General features: G+C 39.7%; 1 protein-coding gene across 1 annotated transcript in view; it reads left to right on the top strand.

Moving 5' to 3' along the window:
- rgs12a (regulator of G protein signaling 12a) overlaps positions 1-19,270 on the top strand; it is a 55,397-nt gene extending 36,127 nt beyond the window's left edge. Inside the window, 17 exon segments of the mRNA XM_061709663.1 lie at positions 1,147-1,215; positions 1,218-1,243; positions 2,133-2,189; positions 2,191-2,242; positions 2,245-2,291; positions 2,293-2,325; positions 2,838-2,870; positions 2,872-2,912; positions 2,999-3,020; positions 3,023-3,097; positions 3,099-3,133; positions 3,580-3,647; positions 3,650-3,670; positions 3,864-3,922; positions 4,505-4,604; positions 7,078-7,626; positions 17,248-19,270. Coding sequence (XP_061565647.1) covers positions 1,147-1,215; positions 1,218-1,243; positions 2,133-2,189; positions 2,191-2,242; positions 2,245-2,291; positions 2,293-2,325; positions 2,838-2,870; positions 2,872-2,912; positions 2,999-3,020; positions 3,023-3,097; positions 3,099-3,133; positions 3,580-3,647; positions 3,650-3,670; positions 3,864-3,922; positions 4,505-4,604; positions 7,078-7,626; positions 17,248-17,546 — 1,586 coding nt within the window. The 3' untranslated portion in view covers positions 17,547-19,270.
- Positions 19,271-19,611: the final 341 nt, after the last annotated feature.

Here is a 19,611-nt window from a genome sequence, read left to right as displayed (position 1 = left end):
GAAGGAAGGAAGGAAGGAAGGAAGGAAGGAAGGAAGGAGAAGGAAGGAAGGAAGGAAGGAAGGAAGAAGGAGCCTAAAAAGGAAACAAAGAAAGAAAGAAAGAATGAGCCTAAAAAGGAAACAAAGAAAGAAAGAAAGAAATGAGCCTAAAAAGGAAACAAAGAAAGAAAGAAAGAATGAGCCTAAAAGGAAACAAAGAAAGAAAGAAAGAAATGAGCCTAAAAAGGAAACAAAGAAGAAAGAAAGAAATGAGCCTAAAAAGGAAACAGAAGAAAGAAAGAAAGAAATGAGCCTAAAAAGGAAACAAAGAAAGAAAGAAAGAAATGAGCCTAAAAAGGAAACAAAGAAAGAAAGAAAGAAATGAGCCTAAAAGGAAACAAAGAAAGAAAGAAAGAAATGAGCCTAAAAAGGAAACAAAGAAAGAAAGAAAGAAAGAAATGAGCCTAAAAAGGAACAAGAAGAAAGGAAAGAAAGAAATGAGCCTAAAAAGGAAACAAAGAAAGAAAGAAAGAAAGAAATGAGCTAAAAAGGAAACAAAGAAAGAAAGAAAGAAGAAATGAGCCAAAAAGGAAACAAAGAAAGAAAGAAAGAAAGAAAGAAATGAGCCTAAAAGGAAACAAAGAAAGAAGAAAGAAAGAAAGAAATGAGCCTAAAAAGGAAACAAAGAAAGAAAGAAAGAAAGAAATGAGCCTAAAAAGGAAACAAAGAAAGAAAGAAAGAAAGAAATGAGCCTAAAAGGGAAAGAAAGAAAGAAAGAAAGAAAGAAGGATAAATTCCCGTTGACGTTTTTGTGTTGGTATTTTTTTTTTAGTATTTAGTATTTTTAGTAAATTTTTTAGTCCATACCGCCCATCCTAGTGCTGTGTATAATACACATTTCACCTTTGACTTTGTATTGATTTCTTTGTAAAAGCAGTTCCATGTATTTTGTTTGATTTCATAGATCTAGTTGTCAGATAATTTAGCTGATGAAAAACTGCCTTTATAACTCCAAATCAATGTCATCTTGACGTGTTGTTATATCAGTCAGTGTGAGATATGTACAAATGCTTGTTATTTGCATGACCTCAGGCCCTTGAGTGGGATTTGTTTGTGTGGCAGCAGCTCTCCTCCTCAACCCACCGCCCTCTTTGTTTTGTTGTGCAGAGTACTGGGGCAGTAATGGACGGAGGGAGTCCCAGGGCTCCTTGTCATCCAGCGCCAGTCTGGAAATTCCGCATCTTTTTCGGCAAGCAAGCTTGAGGTAAGATCCCTCTGGTCACTTCACCGTTGCACACATAGCTGAGGGTCTCGTAAAAGGCACCACCATTTCACAGAATATGTTCTCGCTAGGGCTTGGGGATCCATTCAAATGTCAAGAATCGATTCGATTCCGATTCTAAGATTCAGAATCGATTAGCAAGATTTGATTTGATTCGATTCCGATATTGATTTGGGCTTAGTGTTATTAAAACAGTTTTTTGAGCATGAATTATATGACTGTAGTTATGCAAAATATTACTACTAGTATTATATTGAGATTCAACAGCAAGTATTACAGCTAATGATGCTGTAAGGACCAATCAGCTCCCAGAATGCTGATAGAACTGCTTTCAGAAACATCGTGGGTCAGAATTACCAACAGATCCAGGGAGGAAACAGAGACGGAGGAATCTGTTTATTTTTCCACATTCCATTTTATTTGTTCCATTTTCGGTCTATTTTGGTTTTACATTTTTGAGCATTTGGTTTTAGCATTTTTTGCAAATGTAACCCCAAGACAGTATATAAAGTAATGAAATATAGACAATTTATGCAATTATAACCTAACACTTTAATGTTTCCATACCTTTAAACATATTTAAAGCCAAAACATGGCACCAGTTATTCTCGTGTCCAACAAAACATTCCTTTTTGGGGATAACAAAAAAATTTACCAAAAGTTGTAATGTAATGATGAAAAAAAAACATAAATAAATAAAACAAAGACAAAAATAAATAAATTAAAAAAAATCGATCTTAGACATATGAATCGATTTTTAGGATTAATATGAGAATCGATTTAGAATTGGGGAATCCATTTTTTCAACACGGCCTAGTTCTCGCTACTATAACAAAGATGACTGAGCCTTTTCCGCATCCTTTGACCCTAGGCTGATAACCGGCACTCAGTCGGTGTGTGGGAGCGCTCATCCAAGCAGTGTAGCGTTACTGCTGCCCGACGGTTCCTGCTCCTCCATCACCCTCCGTCCCGGTTCGTCCATTAGGAAGTCCTCCATGATCTGTGTCGCAGCATCAATGTCAACATTGCTTGCCGTCGACCTTTTCCTGGTGGGAGGAGAGAAGGTAAGTCAGGAAAAGTAACCATTAATGATGCCTTTTGATTCTCGTGCAAAGATTATGTTTTGTATGGAGCCAAATCAAGGCCAAAAGTTTTGCTAATTTGAAAATAAAATTTGAACTGAAAATTATTTTTTACAGTTTCAGTTTATTTTTTTCGGTATCAGATCTTTTATTTCAGTTTCAAATCTTTTTTGAGTTTCAGATCTTTTTTTTAAGTTTCACTTCTTTTTTCCAGTTTCAAACCTTTTTTTCATATTGGGGCCAAAAGTCTGAAACTGAAAAAAAATTTGAAACTGAAAAAAAAAAAAGATTTGAACTGAAAAAAAAAGATCTGAAACTGAAAAAAAGATTTTGAAACTGAAATAAAAAGTTCTGATTAATTAATATGAATCAATTAAAATTGTAAAAAAGAATTTTCAGGTTCAAAATTTATTTTCAAATTAGCAAAACTTTGGCCTTGATTTGGCTCCATAGTTTTGTACTTTGTTGCTTATGATTTGTTTTTTGTCATCCAGCCTTTAGTGTTGGACCAAGACTGTATGACGCTCAAATTCACGAGACTTAAGACTGGAGAAGCGCACTTTGTTTAGGTACGAACCCTTCACTTTCATTTCTGTTTTCATTCATGTTTTTTAAGAGCTGCCTCATTTACTCCGGTTTCTTTCGTTGCTCTCAGACTGGACCTGGTACCTATTAACCCGCTCCGTGGGGACTGAAAGCCAAACCTACCAAACCAGTCACTGAGGTCCTGCGTCCTGTGGTGGCCAAATACGGCTCTCCATCTCAGTGATCTTGTGGCCAAAAATAGTAAGTTACTCCCTTTAATGTCTCTGGAGCTGCTGTGTGTCCAGAGAGAGAGCAGGCTGTTTGTGACGATGCAACAGGGTGAGTATCATGGTCAGGGAAGGAGACGACCGCATCCCTTTTCCATCTCTACACGGTGGTTAGCGCTCTGACTCAGCCCGCCATGTGAAGACGGAGCACAAGAACTATAATTTAAGAGATGACGACACTCCTCAGGACATGCTCACTCTTATTCTTCTCCCGTAACCTCCGTGAGATTTATTTTAGTCTTATGGGTTTCACTGCATTATAACTATATTATACAGGAGACATGGGCTGAAGATGGTTTATAAATTAAGTACAGGCTTATGCACTTAAATATAACCCACATGCCTGTGATCTGTGAAGTAGAAACATATTTAGACTTATGCAAGGCAGGTGAAAATACTAACACGCTGTGTTGGTTTTTTAGAGCGGAGAAACGGAGCCTTTGATCTGGGTGCCCCATATCAACCTGGACGGCCTGCGAGTCGTGTTAGATCGACAGACCTCTGCTCAGGGAAAGGTAAAACCATCTAACATTTACCTCTAAAGGTTCCTTACAAAAATAACTCAATTGTAAAGTAGCGTTTTTTCCCCTGCGGAGCATGTTAAAACATATTCTGGTTTTAAGGGCACGTCTCTTATGTCTCAGCTGCTCGATCAATCTCTCAAACCTGATGAATTGTAATTTATTCCTTTCTGTCTCTGTCAAATAGACAAATCCAAGTCTTCCTCGCTAAAAGGCCACCCTTCAAGCAGGAGTTTTTCTGCAGCAGTGAGTACTCCAAACACATTTGTATTCATATATTTTTGCCAAAGAAATCTAGATGTGGTGTTTTGTCCTGTTTTTTTTTTTTCTACTGCTGTGCTACCTCTGCCACATTAATTATTATTTAACGGTGGCCCTGATTAATCTATTAACATTCACTGGATGCTAACCTGTCAGCTGGTGTTTTTTTTACTGTGGGTTTCTTTTCTTTGTATTCCTCGCTCTTCCTCCGCTCTTGGCTGACTTTTCCCAGGCTTCCTCATGTTTTTCCTCATATTTTCCCTTTCTGTCTCCTCTTATTTTCCCTGCTCAAGCCCTGCACCTTACACAGCCACACGGTACATGGTCACATAGCGTAGATACTAGCACAGCCAGTAAAGATACACCGCTCACAGATGGGCCAGGCTCATCTTTTACAAGAGGGTCCCAGTAAATCTGGGCACTCCTCAGTAAGGTGCTTAGCAGCTCATGCTTAGCTTAGCCTCCCCCTTACGACCCCCCACCCCCCCACCCCTCACCCCTCCACCCCCTCCACCCCCTCCACCCCTCCACCCCTAACAGAGTGCATTGTTATTGTCGCATCTGCAGGGAGATGAGAGGGCAACACCTGTGAGAGCAAGTGGACCAGACTCAGCATTCCCAGGAGCAAAGATAAAGCAGAAAAAGATTAATATAGATGAAGCGGAAGGTAACCTCCGATTTTCTTTTACTTTTACTCCTTTTGGATTTTTATATATTTTCTGTTTTGGTTGCTTGTGGTGGATTTCTTTGCTTTGCCTTGGCTTGGGACTGACTAATTTAATTGGCAGTTATGGGGAGTGGTTGTCTGTCTGGTGTGAGGCTTTTATTGCTGCATGTAAAACCCAACTAAACATTCTTTTTTTTTCACTTTATTTGAAACGTACCGTATTTTCCGCACTATAAGGCGCACCTAAAAGCCTTTAATTTTCTCAAAAATCGGCAGTGCGCCTTATAATGCAGTGCGCCTTATATATGATCATTACGGTAATTTCTGTTACTGTAGTCAGGGGGATTGTGGGTAATGTAGTTGGCAAGAAAGAAAGAAAGAAAGAAAGAAAGAAAGAAAGAAAGAAAGAAAGAAAGAAAGAAAGAAAGAAAGAAAGAAAGAAATGAGCCTAAAAATAAAGAAAGAAAGAAAGAAAGAAATTAGCCAAAAAAGAAAGAAATGAGCCTAAAAAGCAAGAAAGAATAATAAATAATAAAGTTCGACATACGGTGCTTTTCTTCTTGTTTTTTTTTTTTTTTTGCATTTGCTGTAGGATTTTGTAGCATTTCCTGTAGCGCAGCTCCATCAGGTAGATACGTAACTCAACCCCAGCCACTATAGTCGGTATTTTACCATATATTTAGTGCGCCTTATACAGGACTCAGAAAATCTGTCTCAGAAAATTAGAATATTGTGATAAAGTCCTTTATTTTCTGTAATGCAAAAATGTCATACATTCTGGATTCATTACAAATCAACTGAAATATTGCAAGCCTTTTATTATTTTAATATTGCTGATCATGGCTTACAGCTTAAAGCGACACTACGTAACTTTTCCACCTTAATATCATATTTCCAGAGTCATTGTGATGGTACATCAACTTCCAACAGGTTTAATGAAACCTCTGTCGTGGTCTGAGGGGTCTGTATCGCCTCCACTGGCACTATGTAACTTTGAGGAGCATGGTAGGAACCCTGCCACACTAAAAAACTACAAATCGTTACGACTTTGACTGCTTTACGGCATACGTCACTTCCCCCTCCTTCCCGATTCGCAGTCGAGACGAAAATGGGCGGGGCTTGGAGCTCAGAGCCCCGCAGAAGCTGTTGCTGCGTTGCTGCTGCAGCACCACATAACAGACGTGGGGAAAAGATCATAATGGTTTAACTTTTCACCGGTTTCCTGCTCGGAGGCAGAACCACGCAGGCCAAGTATCTGATATAACAGAGTAAAAGAGTGAAAGAGTCGTCGGCTCGCTTTGGATCGCGGCTGTAACGACCAAACACACAGTAAAGCCTGAATTATGGTTCTGCGTTAAATCGACGCAGACCTACGGCGTAGGGTACGTGGCGACACGCAACGTACGGTGCGTGTTGCCGCGTACCCTTCGCCGTAGGCTCTGCGTCGATTTAACGCAGAACCATAAATCAGCCTTAAACCACAAACACTCACACGGACGGGTCGGATCAAAACACAGGTTTTATTCCCCACTTCGCCAGCTAAATGCAGTTGCTGGCCAGCTCTCTGCGGTGCAATTAACCCCAATCTTCAGATAAAACTAGTTTGTTGAGGAAAAAATATTAACTCTTATTTGTAGCTGCAGAGGAAAAAAATAATCTCACGAGGAAAAAAAAATATTGCTCACGCCTCGGAGCCTCTTCAACATAATATAGCAGTATAAAAAAAAGAAAAGAGAAGTAAGAGGGATACAAAACATGTACTGTATGTTGTACTATTATACAAATTTATTGAAACACATGGGTCTTCAGTAATGATTTCATATGGATCCAGACCGTTAATAATCATTATTTTCTCCATATACCGCTCCCTGGCTTCCTTGTTTAAGGTATCCCGGTAAATTCCAGTTCCTTTCCAGCAGTTTAACATCTTTTTTTGCGTTCCTTCTTTTCACTTGGTGAAACAGAAAAGCGTCCCGTCTCCTCTCATCAAAACAAATGCAGCGACGGGACAGGAGTTTTCCGGCAGTACGCGCTGGTGCTCATGGGAAACGTAGTGTTCTTTCTGGTAAAACACTACCGATTTTGTCCACAAGATGCCGGCAAACTCAGAAAAGCTGAAAGTTACGTTGTGCTGCTTTAAGAGAACTCAAATATCCTATCTCAAAAAATTTGAATATTTTGGGAATCTTAATCTTAAACTGTAAACCATAATCAGCAATATTAAAATAATAAAAGGCTTGTAATATTTCAGTTGATTTGTAATGAATCCAGAATGTATGACATTTTTGTTTTTGTGATTGCATTACAGAAAATAAAACTTTATCACAATATTCTAATTTTCTGAGACAGTCCTGTATATGGAAAAAGTTTTAAAATGCGTCATTCATTGAAGGTGCGCCTTATAATGCGGTGCGCCTTAAAGTGCGGAAAATACGGTAACTGAACTTATTTTATGTCTTTTATTTTTTGCTAGAATTCTTTGAGCTGCTAAGCCGGGCTCAGAGCACACGAGCCAACGACCAACGTGGACTCCTGAACAAAGACGACCTGGTGCTTCCCGACTTCCTGCGCCTGACTCCCCCCGCTTCCTCCTGCTCAGCTTCCTCCGCCGCCTCCTCCTCGCTCAAACACGGCAGAGAAAACGGCCTCCCCCAGCGGGGCTCCCTCACCGCCGGCCTCCGCTCAGAGAGCCTGGACTCCTCCCTCAGCTCCAGCGCCAACGGACACTCCAGGCGGTGCCTGCTGCCGCCTCCCCGCCACCCGACCTTCGGCACCCACCTGTCCCCCATCGCCCGGCCCTCCGACACCCGCCACCCGAGCCTCCGCACGGTGGAGGAAGACGCCCACACCGACCTGACCCTCATGGGGGAGGGCGACATCAACAGCCCCAATAGCACGCTCCTGCCGTCGTCTCCGTCTCCCCTGGCGTCCTTCGACAGCAGCCTCCCCGAGGCCAACTTCACCCCGCCACCGCCCTGCTCCCAGTCTCCAGACACAGGTGGAGAGACAAAGTCCAGTTCAGGTACTTCTACAGAGTAACAAACCAGTAGTGCTCCGTGTGCTTGTGAGTGTGTGTATCTGCATGTGTGTGTTGTAGGGCTGGGCGATATGGACCAAAAGTCATATCTTCTAGCTGAATGGCGATACTTGATATATATCGATATTTTTTCTGTGCCATAATTGGGGTTTCCCCTAAAGATTTATAGCATAGCATCTCTGTTAGCTTCATTTTTTTCTGAGGCAAACCCTTAAAAAACTGTCAGTTTTAATACAAAGCCTCGTGCCAAAGGTCACACAGGTTCCTTTATTAACAGAGGTCTGCACAATATCAAAATGTATAAAACAAAATAAACAATGCTTCTTGAATAAAATAAAACAAATATCCCTTTCCTGCATAACAATTACATTAAAATACACTCTGCAATTAATACAGTGTAGACAGTAACAGGCAGACTTTTCCACTGAGGTTGACAGTTGTGAAAATAACAAAACATTTATACAAATCTCAAATAAAACATTCAAGCCAATTTGTCACAAAATAAGCTATATCAAAATCATTTAAAAAAAAAAAAAATGTTTAAATCGATATAAACGATATTGTCTCGTACCATATCGCGTTTGAAAATATATCGATATATATTAAAATCTCGATATATCGCCCAGCCCTAGTGTGTTCCCTGTGGCTAGAATTGGACCCAAGTTCATGATCAAACATCCTCTGTTCTGACTGACGCACTTTAATGACAAATTGATACCGACTCGCTCTCAATTTGCCTGTTTTCTTCTGTTAAACTCAGTAAAACGTGTGTGTGTGTGCATGTGTGTGCGTGTGTGTGCATGTGTGTGCGTGTGTGTGCATGTGCGTGTGTGTGTGTGATTGATTGATCATGATTACACTCAGATTGACCTGTAAATAGTGATGTGTGTATATTTTGTGAGTGACGTTTACTCGGAATGCTGCAAACTGTTGAGTTGACCATGTGACTGGCAATTTGTCTACTCCGGTGAAATATTTCACCTTTTTTATTTTGTAATTTTTTGGGGTTGCATGCAAATGTGACGGACTACAGTTCCTATAATTATTTTTAACACATGCATAGTGCACCTAAAGTCATGATTCACATGTGACAGTGTTGTAGTTGCACAATGTTGTACTGAAGATCATTATTCAGAACAGCTGACTAGTTGACAGAAATGAGGTCAGCATCATGTGGAAACGGTGGAGCACGCCACATTACCGCGTCATCACTACACCAGTGCTGTATTCCTCTCCATCCCACCACCCGAACCAACAGCAATTCAACAATGTCAGTCTCAGAAAAGCTTCTGTTTTATGTTCTCACAAGTCTTTAAAAGCAGTGAGTCATTACACATCATCATCATCACCATCGTCATCATCATGCTGTAGCAATTGGAGCTATGGAGAAAATAATTTGTCATCGAGGGAACAAGCCCTCCTTAGCGTCAGTGACATTGTTGAAGTGCCTGTCACTCTCCATCTGGCTCATTCACTTCCTCTCTAGGTGCCTGTTGTAGATAATCACTGCCATTGAACTCTGTACCTGTGATTGAATAGATCTAATAAATGTTAGAATTGGAAATCACTCTCGTTTGTCTTTTTACACGTGTCGTGGGGTCAGTTTTCTCTCTCCCACCAGCCCCCACCACCTTGTCTGTTCCCGCCTCCACATGCCTTCTTCTTCTTCCTCGTCCTCCTTTTGGCTCTGCCTTGTTTTTGTCTTGTGGCGCTCTTATCTCATCAGCTCCCACTCCTTTTGTGTACTTTCACTCCCGTGTGCGCTCATTTTTGGCGGTGCCCGCCCGCCTGCTCGCTTTGTGTTTTTTCTGCTCAGATCGGTGAGAGTCAGTGGTGTGTTTGTTCAGCACCACCGCCGCTTGGCTCACACGCTCGTGGTGTAGCGGGTTTCCTTTCCGTACGGCCGCCGCTGTGTGTTGTGTAGTTTTTTTGTCTTCTGGTGGTGGATCTGTTGAGTATTTTTTTCTGGGGGTCAAATTTGTGTTTTGTGGCAAGGTGCATCGTGTTTGGATGAGTCTTCATCCTCAAATTTCTTTTTTTATATATCTGCTTTGCTCCTTCCAGCCTGTGTTTCAAAGGTTTTGCAAATAATCAGTGAAATGGTGTGTTTCTTCTTAGTTGTGATGCTTTCTTTCACAGCAAACGTGACTCTTGTCACAAGTTTCTGCTCAGGATTCAAGATGCTTTGATTCTGGCCTTATAAAATTCCAAGAAGCTTCTTTAAAATACACTTGGAGTTCAATAATTTAAAAAAGAGGCTGTCCTGTGCTTGTAGGGGAGTTTTAAAAGTTGTTCTTTAATGTAAAATGTTCTGCACACAAGATGACGGAGAGAAGGATCATGCACAACCCCTCTTCTGGTTGCTACGTGCATCAGGCTGATTCTTCCCACCAACGGGCGCCATGGTAACCTTATCCACGGATTCTGCTACAGATAGAAACTGTCACTACAGTTTTTTCTCGTCCATCTCCTTCCTTGTTTTTCATCTTTTTTTCATCCCACCTGCAAAAAATAGAAACATGGCTGTGATTCAGTAAAGCCACCTCGTTGCTGGGAAATGTGGGACCAAGTCCACCCGCCTCCACTTTTCTCACTTTTCATAGACTTTCTAAAGTCGTTGCATTTCCGGTTTTCAGGTGGTTAATCGTTCTTGTCGGGACTGCTGTGATACATTTAAGACGCTCATCAAGGAGAAATCGTCTTATTCCTAACGAGTCATGCGCAGCAAATTTGATTAAATGGCATTTCTCCTCTTTGACCTTCGGTCTGCTCGATATCCATCAGTGCAGACGTGCCTCTTCTGCTTGTATATTAATGTCAGACTGACGCCCTCTGCTGTTCTGAGCTGATCACATCAATCACATATCACTTCCACAGATATGGAAATAAGAAGTTCAGCTGCTTTTCCATACATGCAAGATGGCTACAGTTGAAACAGATACTCTGCTGCTCCATACTATTGCCACGTCAACAGTGGAGCCAAATGTTCAAAAGCTGGTGAAATACATTGAGATTCATCTGTCATAAACACAATTTCTCCTCCAGTTAGAAAGCGACGGACCCTGACATCACTGAAGGGCTTTTGCGTGCAGCGCCGAGGACTCTCCCTGAAGGGTTTCAGGCCAGACATGTGGTTTGAATAGCTTAACTTGGCATGTCAGGTGTGAATTAGCCCTGATTATACTGTAGAAATAAAAACCAGAGGGGTTCTGGTCCGAATCCAGAGAGCCAGAAGGGAAATGATTTCTGTGCTCTGTGGGGAACAGGATGTCCACTAGGGGGCGAACTCACACAGCCTAACTTCACTCACACACACTGAGGGAGCAGACTCTATCTTTCTATTATTTGGCAAAAACACAAGGCCATGAAAGATTCTTTCTCTCTTAGATATTTACATTTTGGAAACATATGACAGAGATGTGTAGATGATTCCTTTTTGAGACTGGATTTTGAGGTCAGAGTGTCTTCAAAAAGTCATTTTATAATGTCTCAGTTAGGGATGGACTAAAAAATGTATCATCATGATAATTCTTTCATTCTTTCTTTCTTTCTTTCTTTCTTTCTTTCTTTCTTTCTTTCTTTCTTTCTTTCTTTCTTTCTTTCTTTCTTTCTTTCTTTCTTTCTTTCTTTCTTTCTTTCTTTCTTTCTTTCTTTCTTTCTTTCTTTCTTTCTTTCTTTCTTTCTTTCTTTCTTTCTTTCTTTCTTTCTTTCTTTTAGGCTCATTTCTTTTTTTCTTTCTTTCTTTTCAGGCTTCTTTCTTTTTTTCTTTCTTTCTTTCTTTCTTTTTAGGCTCATTTCTTTTTTTCTTTCTTTCTTTTCAGGCTTCTTTCTTTTCAGGCTCTTTTTTTCTTTCTTTCTTTTTAGGCTCATTTCTTTCTTTCTTTCTTTCTTGGCTCATTTCTTTCTTTCTTTCTTTCTTTCTTGGCTCATGTCTTTCTTTCTTTCTTTCTTTTTTGGCTCATTTCTTTCTTTCTTTCTTTCTTTTTAGGCTCATTTCTTTTTTTCTTTCTTTCTTTCTTTCTTTCTTTCTTTCTTTCTTTCTTTCTTTCTTTCTTTCTTTTTTTCTTTCTTTCTTTCTTTTTAGGCTCCTTTCTTTCTTTCTTTCTTTCTTTCTTTCTTTCTTTCTTTCTTTCTTTCTTTTTAGGCTCATTTCTTTCTTTCTTTCTTGGCTCATTTCTTTCTTTCTTTCTTGGCTCATTTCTTTCTTTCTTTCTTTCTTTCTTTCTTTCTTTCTTTCTTTCTTTCTTTTTAGGCTAATTTCTTTCTTTCTTGGCTCATTTCTTTCTTTCTTTCTTTCTTTCTTTCTTTCTTTTTAGGCTAATTTCTTTCTTTCTTGACTCATTTCTTTCTTTCTTTTTAGGCTCATTTCTTTCTTTCTTTTTAGGCTCATTTCTTTCTTTCTTTCTGGCTCATTTCCTTCCTTCCTTCCTTCCTTCCTTCCTTCCTTCCTTCCTTCCTGTACGTTGTGCGTGGATTTAACACAGAACCATAAATCAGTTTTACACAAAAACGTCATCAACGGGAATTTATCGTTTTTACCACGAGATACAAATTCTTACAGTGGGTAATTTTTTTGACGGTTTATCGTGAACGGTAAAATATCACCCACCCCTAGTCTCAGTGTTTGAGTGTTGTGCACCTGAAGCAGCATATGGCTGTGCTTCCCCTCCCGCTCCTCTCACGGTCTTCCCCCCTCTACCCCCCCAGTCAGTGTCAGCTCTCAGAGCCGACAGCAGCTGACCCCGGGCCAGCCTTGTTATCCATCTGCTGGTCACATTCAGCGTCAGCACACATTCGTTGGCAGCTCGCCTCGCCGTGGACCGTATCTGGGTCCGTTCCAGCCCCGGCTGATCTGGCTCAGCTCAGCAACGCTGACAGGACCCGTCACGGGAGGCACGGTCCTGTTAAACTGCTCATCGTTTTGACAAGTCACAGCACGGCACCCCAAGCAGCTAGGCCTCGCGATGATAGAGGAGCACACGGAACACACCTAGAGGCGTCCTGGCTCGCACACCAGTCAAGATGGATGGTTTTTATCTTTTTTACCTGCACCAGAACTGTAAACTGTAAGCGGGTTATTTTTCCCCATGCAAAACCCTGGTGGCGTGGTGACTCAGCGTCTGCAGAAAGGTTTTCCCCTTCCTGCATCGAACTGAAGAGGGGAAAAGCAACCTCCAGCTTCTCTATTATAAGTTTGCTGATTCTCTAAATCAGGGGTCTGCAACCCAAAATGTTGAAAGAGCCATATTGGACCAAAAACACAAAAAACTAATATGTCTGGAGCCGCAAGAAATGAAAAGTCTTGTATCAGCCTTAGAATGAAGACAACACATGCTGCATGTATCTATATTAACTGGGGGAAGATTTTTTTTTCATTATGCACTTCGAGGAAAAAGTCAAAATGTCGAGAAAAAAGTCAAAATGTCGAGAAAAAAGTCAAAATGTTGAGAAAAAAGTCGAAATGTCAAGATTAATGTTGAAGTACAATCTCAAGAAAAAAGTCGAAATGTTGAGAAAAAAGTTGAAATGTCGAGAAAAAAGTCAAAATATTGAGAAAAAAGTCGAAATATCGAGATTAAAAAGGAAATGAAAAAGGAAGAAAAAAAGGAAAAAAACAAGAGAAAAAAAAGAAGAAAAAAAAGCTCCAGGAGCCACTAGGGCGGCGCTAAAGAAAAAATCAAAATGTTGAGAAAAAAGTTGAAATGTTGAGAAAAAAGTCAAAATGCCGAGATTAATGTTGAAGTACAATGTCGAGAAAAAAGTCGAAATGTTGAGAAAAAAGTTGAAATTTCGAGAAAAAAGTCAAAATTTCAAGAAAAAAGTCAAAATGTCGAGATTAAAAAGGAAAGGAAAAAAAAAGAAAAAAGAGAAGAAAAAAAGAGAAAAAGGAAAAAAAGAAGAAAAAAGGGAAAAAAGGGGAAAAAAAGAAGAAAAAAAGACAAAAAAGAAGAAAAAACAGGAAAAAAAGGTCAAACATTTTTGAAAAAGCTCCAGGAGCCACTAGGGCGGCGCTAAAGAGCCGCATGCGGCTCTAGAGCCGCGGGTTGCCGACTCCTGCTCTAAAATGTATTTCAGCCAGTGGACTCGTACAATGAAGATGTGAAACGCTTTATTAATGATTAAACACTTGACTTCTGGCCATCTAGGATCCAATCTAATCAGTCCACACTCATTAAGCATATCAAGAGATATTGAAGGCGTTGAGCAGAATTGAACCCCAATCTTTAGATGTGGAGCCTACAGGTGGAAGCTCAGGGGAGCTGGGATTTTAAGAGACATCAGAACAAGATGGAACAACTGGAATAAACCATGCACAGAGCTGAACGCAAGCATAAAAAGCTGCTGGAACCGGCTGCCTGCACATGCTCCCACGAGTCACATCCGTGTTATTTAACTGAAACTAATTGGGTTTTGAACAGTTAGACAAAATAATACTTTTAATTAAACATGCCAAATGAGTTTTGATATGGCTCCCTCTCTTTCTTAATAAAGTTAACAGACAAAGTGAGAAAATTGCTTTTAGATGAAGTGACAATGAATTTACAGAAAATGTAAAATTGATATTTGTAAGACAAAAGCGGTAAAACTTTTGAAAGGTCTGCCAGAACAATAATTCATTTCAGATTAAATAAAGAAAGTATTTTTTCTATAATTACCATTCATTTCACAACTGGTGAGACTATCTTGAGATCCCTCGGATGAGTCCTGGACCTCAGTCGGGGATCCGTTAGTGCTATAAACAATTTATAGGCAATGGATGCTGTTGTAAAACAACTTATTTAATACTCCAGAACATGTTCTTCCCACCAGGTGAATATCCGGACTGAAACTGAGTGTTACCAAGAATAAGACTTGAGAGATGAGACAGATTTCAGTAGATTTAATTAAGCAGTTGCACGCAAATGAGTCAGAACAGAATGCACATCAGGCCATGCCGAAATGATGAAGAACAAAGGGAGGCATGATGATTTTTAAGCATAAATGATGATTCACCCTCACGATTCTGATAGAAAAATCATTGTTACATCTGAGCTAATCTTTTAGGGACCAAGTATCAGTCTGCACACTCTGAACTCAGGCCAAGGCTTAATGCTCATCCCAGTAGTTTTGGTTTAATCCAAGTGGCCATGGCCAAGTTTTTCCATCACAGATGCATCAATGCATTACTAACTGTGGCAAGCCCCATGACTAATATTTGTATCGAGGTATAAAAGAAACTGAAAACTTTTCTGTCCCCAAAAATGCATCACAATATGACGTCCTTGAACTTCTTTCACAACGAAATCACTTGGGTTTTTTCCCCCTTGGAAGTTCACTGTGGTCATCCAGCCACACTTTGCTGCAGAGTGCAGGGTTTTTGCAGCGGGCCAGTCCTGAAGGTCAGCTGTTGTAGCTCACAAGCTGTGTTTACGTCTGCACCGGACAGCGGTGAATCACAATCACGGCAGAGCCCGGCGCATCTCTGTGTCCAAGAGCTGCGTTGGAGTGAGTCCGCCCTCGGTGTTTAGAGTCTGGGGGGGCCGCCCGACGGACGGTTTATCACTCATCATAACTGTGAGGCACTTTGTGACTCCCTGAGTGCAACTTGTATGGGAACAGGGGGGATGTTAGAGGATGTTTTATTTATCTTTACGGTGAGCTCATGCATCTGAAGTGTACGATTGATTCAATTCAGTATTTTGCCATGACTTTTTGTTTTTTTCTTCTACCCCAAATTGTGCAAGTTTGCACAAAAGTACTTGTGTCATCAAGTTCGTCCTCACTCTCGCACGTTACGCAACGATTTCTATTGACGCCAAAGTATTGAACTTGAACGCTGACTCAAGTGATGCACAAAAATGCAGCTGCAGCCGTGAGAGGGGTGACAATCTGAACTCTGATATCATCCTACGGGACGATACACGTCGGAGCAAAGCCACACCAGCCGAGACTGCAACTTACAGCCTTTTCATTGTTTTCACGGATTAGTTTAGATCAGGGGTCGGCAACCCAAAATGTTGAAAGAGGGACTAAAAACATTGGACCAAAAATTGGACCAAAAACACAAAAAATAAATATGTCTGGAGCCGCAAAAAATGAAAAGTCTTGTATCAGCCTTAGAATGAAGACAACACATGCTGCATGTTTCTATATTAGTTATAACTGGGGGAAGATTTTTGTTTTTATTATGCACTTCGAGAAAAAAGTGAAAATGTCGAGAAAAAAGACCAAATGTCGAGAAAAAAATCAAAATGTTGAGAAAAAGTTGAAATGTTGAGAAAAAAGTCGAAATGTCGAGATTAATGTTGAAGTACAATGTCGAGAAAAAAGTCGAAATGTTGAGAAAAAAGTTGAAATGTCGAGAAAAAGTTGAAATGTCGAGAAAAGTCAAAATGTTGAGAAAAAAGTCAAAATATTGAGAAAAAAGTCAAAACTTCGAGAAAAAAGTCAAAATATTGAGATCAAAAAGGAAATGAAAAAGGAAGAAAAAAAGAGAAAAAAGGAAAAAAAGAAGAAAAAAGGAAAAAAGGAGAAGAGAAAAAAGGGAAAAAAAAGAAGAAAAAAAGGAGAAAAAAAGCTCAATTTCAAGAAAAAAGTCAAAATTTCAAGAAAAAAAGTCAAAATGTCGAGTTTAAAAAGGAAAGGAAAAAGAAGAAGAAAAAAAGAAAAGAAAAAAAGGAAAAAAAGAGAAAAAGAAGAAAAAAAAGAAAAAAAGAAGAAAAAAAGAAGAAAAAACAGGAAAAAAAGGTCAAACATTTTTGGAAAAGCTCCGGCAGCCACTAGGGCGGCGCTAAAGAGCCGGGTTGCCGACCCCTGGTTTAGACATTAAAAGTCTCCCACGCCGTTAAATTTTAGCAAGACACTGTCCTGAAGAGACACAAAGCAATAACTAACAATATGTTTGTGTAATGTTTCCACGGAGCTGCCCTGTTGCTCTGGTCACGAGGAAGTTTCATATCCATTTCATTGTTTTGTTCACATCAATTATATCTGTTCGTGTTCAAGTTGGATCTTTGATTTAATCTATTGCTGTTCTCTTGAGTTGCTTTAGTGTCGTGGTTGTTTTGAATGTTCTTGAAGATTTAAGCATTTTGGATCATTTCAAGATCTTGTTGTGGTTGTTTTCAGGTACTTTATGACTCGTCTGAATCATTTTGCAGACATTGTGGAAACCTGTTTTGTCATTGAGGCTGTTTTAAATCATTTGGAGTTACTGTGACCGGAGGGGGATGCATTAGTGTGGTGGGTAGAGTCGGTTTTTACAGCGCAATCAATGCCATATCTTCACACTCAGGCAGTTCAAAAACAAAAGCAAATAACTTCTGTTATCTTAGCATTTTTTGATTTGAGCGTCCCTTCAGAAACCGAAAATAAATTTGCTTTCAAATAGAGAAGTGATGCATAACTGCTTGGAATCATTCAGTCTTTTTTAATTAGTTTTTTTTAATATATTTTTTTGTTTGATTGTCTTTGAAAAACCAAACCAAACCAAAGCTTTTTGTTTGTTGAGTAATTTTCATTTCTCCAAACCTTCCCACAAACACTCAAAATGAAATTTTTTTGCTGACTTTTATTGCAGTAACCTTACATAAAGGTTTCATCTGTTTCTTCCTCTTGTGCACACAGAGGCAAGAACAGAAACAAACAGCACCAGGGCCAGATCACCTGCTGCCAGAGCAGATGCTGTGCAGACGGTTCAGGAGGTGATGGACGTGGAGGGAGTGCACCTGGAAGAGGGAACGCCGGGAGCGTCCCACTCCCGGGGAGAGGACACGGAGCTCAGCCTGAGTTTCCAGGGCTACGTGGAGGAGCTGCGACAGTGTCAGACCAAAATGAGGAACGTCCAGATCCCTCAGAACGGAACCCGCAACCCAGCAGAGAACCAGGACTGCCAGGCGGACCTGTATAAAGCTACGATCGTCTGAGAGAAAATAACTACTGCACTTTTTGAGCCTGGATCACTGATGTCTGGAAGTGAATTAGTCAATCGATGTGCTGCATGCACAAGCTGTCAAAAAACAAAACACAAACAAACTAAAAATAATCTATATTATATTGATTTATATCGTATATTTGTTTGGAATTTTGGGGCAATTTCGTTTTGTTTTAGTAATGGCTGTAATTTTGAGACAGTGACATGTTTTGGTTCTTGGTATTATTTAACAATGAAGGGAAATGCATCTCTGTTATTGGTCACAATCAGTACTGGAGTTGAGGGGGGATGAGGGGGGATGGCATCCCCCCCTGAAATAAAAACGGTCAAAATCATCCCCCCAGTAAAACTGCCATCCCCCCGTTTCCATCCCTTATGTCATTTCATCAATGAATGTGGTTTTACTGCTATTTCAACATTTAGAGTCATCACCAGAAAAATAACACCAGAAAAATAACTTATTTGACAATTTTCACCTGTTTCAAGTAAACTTTCACTTGAAATAAGTAGGAAAATCTGCCAGGGGGACAAGATTTATCTTCTCATTACAAGCAAAAAATTCCACTGGCAGATTTTTCTACTTATTTTAAGTGAAAATCTACTTGAAACAGGTGAAAATAGCTGTTTTTCCAGTGATGAGTCTTGTTTTAAGTGTAATGAGATTTTTTACTAAAATGAGACTTTTTAACTAGAAATAAGACAAATATTCTTGTTAATATTTTGGGTTTTTGCAGTGATCCATTTTACTTATCCTGTGAAGGACAGAGTCATATTGATAAGTTCAGAAAACTGTTTTTTATTGTTGTGTTTTGATGTATTTGATGTAAGCCCAGTGGATATTTAAAGCTTACAGAAGGCTGCATTTAACTGCTGCTATGTCATGCCTGCAGTATTTCTGCAGGTGTTTTGGTCACTGCTATTATTTGTAATATTTTATATTATTTGTAATCAGCACAAATTATCTGTCCCCATATGATAAAATCCACCATCCCCCCTGATTTTTTTTTTTTTTTTTTTTTACAACTCGAGTACTGGTCACAATAAACTAAAAACAACCTTCAGCTCACTTTCAGGTAGAGGTTTCTGATTGGGTAACATCACAAATGGCCCTGCAGTTGGTAAAAAGGCAGCGATATGTATTAAAGATCAGTGATCGCTGCCATCTAAAGGGATTCACCATTAATGATGATATTAAGTAACAGCAACATAAAGAGACATCAGAAAGGTTGACGCAACGTCCATTTGTCTGCACTTTTCCACCCATTTTCTGCTGACGGTACATGTGAGATGCAGATTGAAGCTCCGTAACATTATTGTAAATGTTGTTGAAAATAGTGTATAGTTAAATTCTGAATGAGAAGTGACACAGCGTCTAGTTTTCCTACTCGTCCTCCGATTCTGAAGGCTGTTAGATGTAGACAAAAGCTTTAAAAAAAGAAGGAAAATATAGTAAGTGAAGCTTAAGTTTGATTATTTAGTCAAACTGCTCTTGCTCGTGTACTGTAGGAGGTACCGCCACTGTAGCACCACATTCTGAGCAGGACTCTGTTAGGACCCAACGGGAGGAAAAACACATTTTTCTTGGATATTTGATTGTTCTTCCTTATACTGTCTTCCTGTTTTACAGATGATACACAACAGTAACTTTATTGTCTGTATTTCCTGCTACTGTGGTTTTGAAGGTTGTTCAATAATTAAAAAGCTTTGATGACTACCGTTCCAACAAACTCATACTACGGCCTTTTTGTTCAGACCATCACCATTTCTGCTTATTATTACAGAATTACAATCTTTTTTTCATGACAGAACTTGCTGCTTGGAGTTCAATAGTCCTCTTTTGATGAAAGATTATGTAAGACCATAAGACTTTTTGCTGGAAAGTACTGAACAAGTCAAAGTCATTACATTTCTGATCTTATTTTAATGGTCAATTTTTCCTTTTAACTTATCTGATAAGTTAGAGTTATGAAAGAATAAAAAAGTGCCCCCTTTTCCGAGGTTTTACATATTAGGACATAATAAACATAACATACTAGAGCAGGGGTCGGCAACCCTAA

This window comes from Cololabis saira, chromosome 20, assembly GCF_033807715.1.
Source record: "Cololabis saira isolate AMF1-May2022 chromosome 20, fColSai1.1, whole genome shotgun sequence".
Classification (NCBI taxonomy): Eukaryota; Metazoa; Chordata; class Actinopteri; order Beloniformes; family Belonidae; genus Cololabis; species Cololabis saira.
This window is presented reverse-complemented; position numbering and strand designations above follow the sequence as displayed.